Here is a 12043-nt window from a genome sequence, read left to right on the forward strand (position 1 = left end):
CTATTTTTCACCTTCAGCTAGGCAGGTTATGGGCATCTGAGAATCCTATACAACATGTCTTACAAGGATACAGCAAATCCAAGAGCCAGTTCTCTACAGAGATTTTAGACTGCAACACAGGAACATCAAAAATCTCAAAAGATTGTTGACCTTAAAATCTTTATCTGTTTGATATGTAGACGCCACCAGTAATCCACTGGACTTCCATGCTATTATCTGAATTGGTTATCCCTGACTGCAGGAGTTTTCTGAAAAACCTGCTGTGCTGATGCAGCTTGGGTTATATCTTACCTGTGACTGACAGACTAGTGACAGCAGCACTAGTTAGAGGGAGCACAGGGTTGACAGTCAGAGTAGTAGCTGCACTGCTTGTCACAAGGCTTGGCGTGGTTGCCACCTAGAGGTTAGAAGAGAACATAACTGTGCAACTCATAAGAAGGAAAAGAGTTACCTGACTTGGGTTCTTATCTCCTCATCCTCAACCGAAGATGAGAATGGGAAATGCTATACACTTTTAAAAATTTCATTCAATTGCTTTAGTGCTTCAACAAGCAGAGTCTGGGACCACATTAGTGACATTTGCTCCACTCACGGACCTGACAACGAACAGCAGCAAACCCACCACACACATACTGTCCCAATAGCTGAGTGGTGGTTCATCAGGAACTAACCATCAACATGCAGCATCTCAGGATTTTCAAATATCCTCATTTAACAAGAGGCAAGTGTTCAAGGAGACTCTCTCAGAGAGAGGAAACTTAGGGGACCCAAAAAAATCGTTGTACATGCTTTTTCTGATACTTCTCAAGCTCCAATTCACTTCCTCTGATTGAAGGCACTCCACGCACCAATGCATCCTAGCCTAATTTGTCGTATAGGTGTTTTACCGTAGTGTCTTGTTTCACCTTTATCGACCAAATTATCTGAACTTTTGTGTATTTCCTTGGTTTGAAGGACCTCTTTCAGAGCATTCAAATGAAATGAACTGCCTTTACTTCTGGACAACTTAATGGAAGAAAGCTATAAATAAACTGAAGGGAATTCAGAGAAAATCAATCAATGTGATTAATTGGCTGGAGGGATTGATTTATTAGGAAAGACTAAAAATCAAATATCCATATCAAGGACTAGAAGTGTATGTATGTGCATCCAAGACATGCTAATTGTCTATAAGTATATGAAGCATATATACATCAATGAGGAAAAGTTATCATCAGTTATACCCTCTTGGACAACCCAAAATAAGAATAAGAGATAGCACTAAACAAAATAAAATGTATGTAAATTATCAGGAAATCTTTCTAATAGGGAAATCTGTAAGATTGATGAATATTCTCTTAAAGGAAGTGATTACGGTCGCTTGACATGTTTAAAACTAGGTTGGAGAAGGATGAACCTGTTAGCATTTTGCTCTAACATACTATGAACAAAAAAAAATCCAGCTAAAGCTGCAGCACATCTTCTCATCAACACAGGCTACTGTGAGCACATCAAACCTGTCCACCATGCTCTACACTGGATTCCTATAGAACACAGAGTCAAGTTCAAGGTCTTGATCCTTATCTTCAAGGCTCTCACTGGCCTGGGCCCAACATATCTACAATAGTGCCTAAAACTCCCAGATGAAAAACCAGGGTTGACACTTCGACTCCTCAGGCATAATGTAACTTTACCCCACAAGGTAAAACTTGTGGTTGCAGGCAACAGAATTTTCTCAAGGGCTTGTCTGAGACTGTGGAATGAACTCCCACAGGAACTAAAACCATCACAAACCTCACCACCTTCTGCTCCAAGTGCAACGTGCACGTCTTCCACCTTGCCTTCTCTAACATAAATACACAGCAACATGTACAAAACCAGAAGAAAACCCCTTCTAAAACAACTACATTACACTGCACACACAATTTCATCCCTGAGGAGAGGATGACAAAAAGAACAAACCACACATGACAGATGTTAGTCATGACATTTAATACACTGCTGGATGGTGCTCAGATACTACAGTGATGAGGGCAGTATGAAATCATATGTAGAATAGACTAGCTAGAGGCTACATGAAATCCACAGACTTCATATTATCAGAAGCACAGCTACCATCTCCAGTTAACAACAGACCTCCCTGAACAATGGTGGCGTGGAGCTCAAGGAACCTTGATGAATGCACTTTGTTTACTTACGTTTTCAGTAAGTTTGTGTTTACCTTAGCCAAATATAAGGTTTAGAATATGAGTTACAAAGATTAGCTAAACTCTTTTTTCACTTTGATATACATTAACCCTGCCCAAAAGGGACAAAAATAGTAGAATCAGGTTTGGGTGACTTAGTCTGCCAACTACTGCCTAAAAACTGATAGGATCTATTGCTGATTCAATGCATTAATGTGACTGGAACAAGATGGAAAGGGTGGAACTGGGTAGCATTTTTTTCCTTTTACAGAAAGGAGTTTGGATGAGTACGCCAATCTGGAAAAGAATTCAAACATGAATTATGATTTCTTAGCATATGTCCAAAGCAGTAATATAAACTGCATCTTTGTGAGTTGTATTCAGTCAGTTGTGAATTACTTCCAGATCAAGTTAGGAGTTCAGTTTGGGCATTTAAATAATGCATTCACACTGGCTGATTTGTAACATTTACCTTTTGTTTATAGTACACAGTGGGAACCAGTAAATATAGTATTGAAAATGCCAATTAAGTATCTCAGTTACATTTGTGAACACAAGTCTGCTGCACAGAGCAGATGAAAAATGTGTGTAATTCCCATTATTGGCAGGAGGAGAGGAGTGGCTGATCTTTTCCAATGTGCTGAGCCATCTTCATTTCTTGATTCTTACCAGTGAGGTTGGGCAAGGGAAAATTGCTTTGATGGGAGAGCTGCTGGTTCCACCACTACTGGGTGGGTTGATCCTTTTCTCCTTCTGGCGCCGGTTACAGAACCAAACGCGGATCACCTCCTTCTCCATGTTCAGCTGGTCAGCTATCAGGGTGATCTCCTCCGAGGTAGGCTTTTGGTTCTGAAAAATGAGAAATATTTGAAAATCATGGAAATTACTTTGATGAGTGTTGCATTATGTGTCCAGCATAGCAGGATTCTAAACTAAAGAACTGGAGGAAGGAATTACATATAACTGGAATAGGCCTTCCTGTTTTATCAAAGCAGATGTTGTCAGGAAAGGATTACGCAAAAGTGGGACCTGATGGACCATCCTCCCAATCCCCTAATCTCAGATGGACCCTTCCTTCTTGTTCAGCATCCCCAACACTCAGAACTCCCTTCTTCTCATCCAGCCCCTCCCCAACTAAACAGACCGTTTTTTCTTCCTAGCTGCCAACTCCCAAGTTTGTCATTTTACAGTTCTCGCCCAGCTCCCCAAATGCTCCTTCCTCTAAGGCCTGGTCCACACTACCCCCCCACTTTGGACTAAGGTACGCAAATTCAGCTACGTTAATAACGTAGCTGAATTCGAAGTACCTTAGTCCGAATTTACCGCGGGTCCAGACGCTGCAGGCAGGCTCCCCCGTCGACTCCGCGTACTCCTCTCGCTGAGCTGGAGTACCGGCGTTGACGGCGAGCACTTCCGGGATCGATCCGGGATCATCGATCCCAGAACACCGATTGCCTGCCGTCGGACCCGGAGATAAGTGTAGACATACTATAAGTTGCACCCAAAACCTCTTCTGCTTTGTCAGGAGTAAGCCTTCTCCCTGAAATGCCTCCTTACTACACTTTCCCAACATGACTGCTACTGAACATGGATGTTTCCTCTAGCACTTCCTGAGCTAGTTTCTCTTTTGGGTTCAAGCAGACGGGGTGCCACTTACTGCTCCCTGACATGGGGGCTGGTCTATGCCAGCCCCATCGTTAGTGCGAGATACCTTGGGCCTGCACTAACCTACACCACTTGCCTAGGGACTCTAAGGGACCCTGGGCCAGAGGAGGTCCAGCAAAGTGAAGCTCTGCTATGCACCCGACATGTGCCCTAAACATGTCCTTTCAGAGAGAAGGGAATAACCATAATTTTGGCAAGGCAGAAAGCCAGGGATGAAGCCTGAGACCTTGCAGTAAGGGGAGAGTCTTTTATCATCTCATGGGGAAGGGGGAGATAAAAAGGGCTAGCATCAGTGATGATCAGATGATCTGCAAGTTGTCTGCACCAAGAGCACAACAAAATGATGTTCAGGAGGCACCTGCAGAGGTGAGACTTGGACTCTAATTTATCCTGCACTGTACTGTGACTACAGTACTTAAATTACCAAAGTTACATATAGTCAACTAAGAGTCTAAACATAAATGATGTTTGGTTCTCTTTCCGCCTTTCCCAAGTACACAGACACTTATTTCCTTTCCTTTCCCCCTTCCTGGTGTGCACAATGTCATGGCTTAATCCACTGCTTGATATCCTTGAGTAAGAAACTAAGGGGAAACAGAGCACCAAGAGCCAATGGGACAGCACTTCCATTTTTTAATTTATTAAAATTAGGTGAATACAGATCATTCTGCTTGGTACAATATTTACTATTCCCCTTTCCTTGGTACATACACTTTACTAAGTGGATTGAAAGATTGCCTAAGTATGGCCCTCTCTGAGCCTCTCGCGAAATGATACTCTCATGGGGGCTGGGCCTTGAAGGGAAGTCAGGGACCAGACTACTCATGACAGGCTCCTGTAAGGGAGAATGAGCTAATTTAGTTGCTTGTAGGTAATTAAATCCCTTGGTGGTTGGTTGGCAGCTAATTAATGAGAACGATAAAGGGTTGGCTCCTAGAGACAGAAAGCTTCATGAGAGCTATTTTCCTCAGAGAGCTCAACAGAGCCAGGGGCCTGGAAGGCATGGTCTGAGGGACAGGGAGCTCCCAAACAGTGGCAGGAAGCCCAACTACATGTTGCCCCAGAAAAGAGGTGCAGTTGACAGATAGCCACAGACCTCTGGCTCTGGGGAAGGATTATTCCCAGATAGCGTCAAGAAGTCTAACTCCAAGGAAAGGAGTTCAGCCGACAGAACCTTGCTGTAGGGGAATGGTGGATCCAGAAGTGGAGTGAAGTTTTGCTTGTATTTTCATTGAGCCTTTGGTTAATAAACAGACCTCTCAGTAGAGGTATTGTTTCCTATGTAAAGCTTCATTGAACTTGTTGATGACATTAGGGGAAACTGACGGAGCAACTACAGCACCACACTTGGCCAGTGGAAGCGCTATAGGGCAAGTACACCCTGTGACAGATCTGTTGTAACTGTTTTGCAATACACTTTCACAACTCACTACAGATTTCCCCACCCTTTGACAGGAACAATCTGCCCACAACATACAGATTGATACACCTGCAAATGTATGAACACACAGACCAACACAGCTAAAGATATCAGCAGATGCACACAACAGCGAACTTATATTGTGCTTTTCAGTTGAGGATTTTACAAACCTTGTTTTATATCTGAGGAAACAGAGGCAGAGCGATTATATGATTTGCCTAAGGTATCACAGCAAATCTGCGACAGAACATGAGGGATGAGAACTGAAGAGTTCTGACTCCCAGTCCCCCGTTCCAACAACTAGATGACAGACACAGATTGAAGATATACTAATTTAAATATTTAATGTCTATTATGTTTAATATGCATCTTAAATATATTATTTCTTATATTGTATCCATAACAATCATTGCATATCTTACAATGTCTGCTTAGTGAAACTCCTAGCTGCAGAATTCTTTTCACCTTAATGGACATGTTCTTGAGCAAAGCCACTATTCTTCTTTATTACAAATTGGCTGAGTAGAGCAACTGATTCACTGACCTCCAGAAAACTCTTCTCTAAGGCCACACGTATGTTGGTCTCTATGCTGGTGCGTTTCTTCCTCCTACGGTTCAAGCCCTCAATCCCCAGCCCCGGGGAATTCAGGGCACTTGGGCTGGAGAGAGCTGAATCAGATGAGAGATTTTCTGAAATAGAACAGAAGAGAGCACGTATCAGCAAGAGACTGTGTGTCAGTGCACTGCAATCCAATTAAAGGATCCCACACATTCTACCTGTGTAAGATGGCAGAACGTATCCCATATTCATTCCAGACCTGGGTGGGCTCCTTCACAGCAGAGGTATTAACCTGGTATTACCACTTATATCTGCAATTTACAAGCTATGAATAGGGCCCTGTGTCCTTTATGACAAACAAAAAATGGCTGCTCACCTTGTGCAGTAACTGTGGTTCTTCAAGATGTGTCCCCCTATGGGTGCTCCACTCTTAGGTGTGACAGAGCCTCCCACACCTTTGATTAGAGAGTTCTCATAGCAGCGTCTGTTCGTCCCATGCTTGCGTGACAGTCAGTCTTGTGCCCCATCCCGTCGTTATATAGCACTGCACGGGTGAACTGCCTTCAGTTCCTTCTCTACCATGAAGCCCCATAGCAGAGAGCTCTGAAGCAGATGGAAAGGAGGGCAAGTGGTGGAGCACCTATAGGGGGACACATCTCAAAGAACCAGTTATTGCACAGGATGAGTAACCCATTTCTTCTTCTTCTTCTAGTAGTGTCCCTAAGGGTGCACCACTATAGGTGATTACTGAGCAGTACCATCTAAGGTGGAAGGGGCTTTGGAGTCGAATCCAGTACAGCAGAGAGTACAGTCAAGCCAAATATCATATCGGAGGCAGAGTTGTGGGTGATTGCATAGTGTTCAGAGAATGCATGCACAGAAGCCCAGGTGGCAGCTTTGCATATTTCAATGATCGGTACGTTTTTGAGGAAGGCCATGGAAGTGGCAATGGACCTTGTCAAATGGGTGCATATGAGTGAGAGTGGCTCAATGTTATGAGATCGGTTATAAGAGTCTGAAATCTTCTTGGATGCAGTCTGAAATCCATTTGGAAAGTCTCTGGCTGGAGATTGCAGAACCCTTTGATGTGTGTGCAAAAGATGAATATCTTCTCGGTCTTTCTGAAGAGTTTTGTTCTGTCTAGATAGGAGGTCAGAGCTCTTCTGACATACAGGGTATGTAGTATTGCGTCCTGGGGATTCATATGCTGATGGGGTAGAAGTCAGGGAAGTGAGTGGTCTGACTGATGTAAAATGCAGAAGAGATCGTAGGTAAACATTTGGAGTGAGGTCAAAGCATGACCTTTATCCTTAAAAAACACTGTGAATGGGCTGTATGCAGTCGGGGTCCCTAGTTCACCAACCCATTGCGCTGACGTGATGGCTATCAGGAATGCTGTCTTCATAGACAAATGGAGTAGCAAGCAAGAAGCCAGGAGGTTCAAAGGGTGGTCTTGTGAGGCATTTAAGCACCAGGTTGAGGCCCCATATTGGAGGTGGACACTGGACTGGTGGGTAGAGGTTTCCCAGCCCTTTGAGAAACCTTGTTATGGTCAGGTGGATAAAGATGGACTAGCCCCCTATACAGGGGTGAAAGGTCATGATGGCTGCCAGGTGGACTCTTATTGAGCTCATTGACAAACCAAAAATGTTTAGGGCTTAGGTGCAGTCTAGTATATCTGGAAGTGATGCAGTCCATTGGTGAAAGCTGTCTACAGCCACACCAACAGGCAAAAGGAGACCATTTCTGACAATACGTATAGCAAGCAGGTTGTTTCCCGCTGTCTAGTAGCACTCTTTTTACATTGTCTGAACAGGTTGTCTCTACCCCGTGAGCCATCAAATTAACCACGCTTTGAGATGAAGTGTCTGGAGATTGGAGTGAAGAATCCTCCTGTGCTAGTGGGAGAGGGAGGTGGGGAGTGTTGCGAAGAATGATCGGAGGGCAAGGAAGGTAGCTGTAGGAAGTAAGAAAACAACGTTTGCCTGGGCCATGTGGGGGGCTATTAGGATGACTCTGGCCCTGTCTCTCTCTTGGCTATTAGGGGAGTCGGCGGGAATGTACATGGTAGGTTTGACGACCACTGAAGTTGAAAAACATCCCCTAAGGATTGGTGGCCCAATCCGTCTTTGAGCAGAAGTGGGTGCATTTTTTGTTTGCCTCTGTGGCAAAAAGATCTATCTGGGGGGTGCCCCATTGGTGGAATATGTGGGATCTATTTCCCATTCATGGTCTTGGAAGAATTGTCGGCTGAGTGCATCTGCAGTCACATTCTGGATACCTGGGAGACAGGCTGCTGTGACAGTAATCTGGGTTTGTATGCAAAGTTTGAGTGCCTCATTATAAAGGGAGGGAGATCTGGCTCCTCCCAGGCAGCTGATGTAAAACATGCATGATATATTGTCCATCATGATTTTTATGTGCTTTCCTTTTATTAGTGGTAGGAATCAGAGATAAGCATATCTGACTGCCTTGAGTTCCAGGAGACTGATAGGTAGCGTCGTCTCCTGCGACGTCCACTTGCCTTGGATCACCTAAGCGTCTAGATGCACTCCCCAGCCTAGCAGAGAGGCGTCTGTCATTATAATGACTGTAGGGGAAGGATATGTGAAAGGAACTCCTGTGCACACGTTGTGATGGTTCTTCCACCAATCAAGGTATTGTTTCACGAAGGCAGGTACACAAAGGAGCATATGTAGACTGTTTGGTGGGCAAATAAATGGTTCTGAGCCATCCATGGAGGCAGCATATTCTAAGTCAGGCATGCTCTGTCACAAAGGTCATGGCCGCCATGTGGCCCAGTAATTGAATGCAGTTCCTGACCATGGTGTGTGGACTGAGTTGAATCATGTTCGCTATGTTGGAGGGGGCCATGAACCTGTGCTGAGGAAGGTAGGCTCTTGCTGTCACTGAATCGAAATGTGCCCCTGTGAACTCTAGGCTCTGTACTGGGGTCAATGTGGATTTATGTATATTCAGTTGTAGACCCAATTGGAGGAAGAGGTCTATGGCCTTGGAAGTTACCCAAGACACCATCTCTATGGAGCAGCCTTTTAGTAACCAATTATCTAGGCAAGGGAATACGAAAATATCTTTCTTGTGGAGTTAGGCTGCTACCACCAACATGACCTTCGAAAAGACCCTGGGGCAGATGACAGATCTAAGGAGAGCACTCAATATTGGAAGTGATTCTGGCCAACAATAAAACGAAGGAATCATTTGTGGGATGGGTAGATAGCAATGGGGAAATACACATCTTGAGTGTCGAGGACTGGAAACCAATCCCCTTCCTCTAGTGAGGGAATTATCCTCTACTGTGGGCATCACCATTTTGAATTTCTACACCTTTACATACGTGTGGAGTAGTCACAGGTCTAGGATGGGTCTCCAGTCTCCACTCTTTTTTGGTACCAGGAAGTACCTTGAATAAAACCTCTGTGCTGCATGGGGACTGGTTTTATAGCTCCCCAACATAAGAGAACACTTATTTCTTGACACAGTACACTCTCATGAGTGGGGTCCCTGCAGAGGGATGAGGAATGGGGGTGGTTGGTGGAAGTTCGAAGTGGATTGCGTAATCTGTGGAGACAATCTCCAAGATCCACTTGTCCATAGTGATCAACTCCCAAGACCGCATGAAGTGGTGAAGGCGGTCACCTGGGAGGGGTGGAGGGAGGGGGGCAGGTGCAGTGGGAGAGGATGAGGATGGTAATTCAGACCCTTGACCAACATGTCAAAATTGCTGCTTGAAGATGGACAGGTCCAAGGCAGAAGGCTGAGAAGCGGATGGTTTCCTTCTCTGGAACCTTTGCCTTCTTTGGTTCATATGCCTTCTAAGGGAGGAGGAATTGGGTTGGGGGGGATCTCTGGGCTGTTTGGGACTTGATGAGTTTGCTCTTGTATGAAGGGGCGTAAATGTCAAGAGAATGCAGTCGCTCTGGAATCCTTCAATGTTCACAGAAACTCATCCATCGATCTGCGAACAATTTAGAACCGTTGAAATGAAGGTCCTCGACTGTGATCTGAACCTCCTTAGGCAAATGAGAGAGCTGGAGCCAGGAGACTTCTCATTACCAATGCTTTAGCCATCAAACAAGCGGTGGTGTCAGCAGCATTGAGGGAGGCATGCAACATTGTTCTGGCCAATAGCTGGCCTTCCGCCATAAACGCTTGAAACTGCTCCCTGTGTTTTGCAGATAGGTGGTCGACAAAGGATGCGAGTTTGATATGGTTATATTTTGCCATCAAGGCCTGATAATTGGCAATTCTGAATTGAAGTGAGGCTGAGGAGTAAGACTTTCTCCCGAATAGGTCCAGATGCTTGCGGCCTTTATTGTGAGATGTTGATTTCGTGTGGTGCTGCCTAAAGCTTTCATTCACCACATCTACTACCAGGGAGTTAGATCAGGGGTGGAAAAATGAAAACTCCAAGTGCTTTGCTGGGACATAACGCTTTTTGTCCGTTCTTTTACACGTAGGCGGAATGGACACTGTACTGGTGTGTGCCAAACAATCTTTGCTGGATGTAAAAGCCTCATTAACAGGTAATGCTATACAGGCCACTGACGGTGAATGGAGGATATCGAGCAGCTTATGATGAGGTTCCGTAACCTCCTCAAGTGGAATCTGTAAGGAGTCTGCAAGTCTCTTGATCAGATCCTGGAAGTGTTTAAAATCATCCACCAGGGATGAGGGGAGACATAGCTGCTTCATCCGGGGATGAAGAGGAGATATTGGCTGCACACGAAACCTCTTCATCAGCTCTAGCCTCTGGCTCCTCAAAAGATTCCTCCTGAGGGTCAGGTCTTCTTGGAGGGAGTAGGTGATGCCAACTGTTCTTGCCCATGGTGGGTAGTACTGGATGTCCTGGAGAACTGTTGACTATAAACAGCCCGAAGTCCCAATATGGCCAAGGAGGAGAAGCATAAGGCATTGGTGGAGGCACCCAAAGGTGCTCATACCAGTAAGGCACTGGTGGTAATCATGGGCCGTGAACAATTGCAGCTTCAGTCAAAGCCTCTGGAAAGGGACCTCTGAAGGAGTGAGGAAGAGAGCCCTGGACTGACACTTGTCAGATTGAGGTGAGGTCCTCAACAGAAGCCTTTTCCTCTGGTTCACTCAGGAATGATGGAGCGCCTAGAGAAATCTGAGGTGAAATAATCGATGCCAGGAACACCTCAGGTGATCTGGATGTCCTCGATATCGAGAGCATGTCGGAGCTGAGCAGTCTCCGATACAAGCAGGTCCCGAGGAACATGGAACTCCTGCACTACTGCGAGGGGCATCAGTACTGAGGCTGACAAGTGTAGTACAGTAGTTGTGGCTGGGGGTGTTGTCGGTGCTGTAGACTTTGATGGTGCCAAGTGCTTTGTGCACTCTGAGGGAGGCGCAGTTGGAGTCCGAGCAGGCTTCTTCGGTACTGAGGGAGCAGAGGAAGAGCTCTTCTTCCTGCCTTTGTCGGATGCTGGTACCAAGGGTGTCTCTGAAGCTGAAGCCCTGCTGCCATGCAGGCTAGCTGTGCTCTGGGTACCAGTGGGACCAGGAGTCTCGTTAGTACCTAACTGGAAAGCCGGTGGTGCCAGGGTAGCAACAACCTCGGCTTTTTAGAGGTAGAATCTCTACCAGGCGAACCTGGGGCATGTTCCTTCGAGAGCTTGTGAGAGGAGTCCTGTATCTTCCTCTTGGCATCCTGGAAGTGTGGTGCTCCAAGACAGCAGACTTACCTGGGGACTGGTGTACAGTGGGGGTCCCTTGACCTGTATCAGAGGCTGGACGTAGAGAGCTCCCCATCATAAGGAGGCGAAGCTTAATTTCTCTGTTTTTCCTGGCTCTTGATTTCAATGCCAGGCAAAAGTTATACTTTTGAGTGACGTGCGACTTCGCAAGGCCCCGGATACATCATGAATGTCTGATGCTAACTAGGATCACCTCCTGGCATGATAAACAGCGTTTAAAGCCTGGACAACCAGGCATCGTCATGCAGACAGAAAATGTCTAACCACCTAAAACTTATCTAAATATAGTATAGAAAAGAGATTTTTTTTTTTAAGGAAAGGAAATTATTGACTATGATGAAGTAACATTAATATTAACACAACCACTAACTAACAGTAAGGTTGAGGAGATCTGAAGGGACAACTACTAGAGGTCAGTCTCAGGCCAAGGTGATTGAGAAGGAACTGAGGGTGGTTTGCCTGCACAGTGCTATATAACAGGACGGGGCGCAAGATTAAT

At 45.4% G+C, this 12043-nt stretch overlaps 1 protein-coding gene across 1 annotated transcript in view; it reads right to left on the bottom strand.

Moving 5' to 3' along the window:
• The window catches only part of POU2F1 (POU class 2 homeobox 1), a 102755-nt gene that overhangs the window by 6360 nt on the left and 84352 nt on the right, over positions 1–12043 (bottom strand). Inside the window, exons 11-13 of the mRNA XM_065408319.1 lie at positions 5795–5940; positions 2835–3014; positions 292–397 (exon numbers count right to left, since the gene is read on the bottom strand). Coding sequence (XP_065264391.1) covers positions 292–397; positions 2835–3014; positions 5795–5940 — 432 coding nt within the window. The remainder of the gene's footprint in view (positions 1–291; positions 398–2834; positions 3015–5794; positions 5941–12043) is intronic.

Source organism: Emys orbicularis, chromosome 1 (assembly GCF_028017835.1).
Source record: "Emys orbicularis isolate rEmyOrb1 chromosome 1, rEmyOrb1.hap1, whole genome shotgun sequence".
In the NCBI taxonomy this organism is placed as follows: Eukaryota; Metazoa; Chordata; order Testudines; family Emydidae; genus Emys; species Emys orbicularis.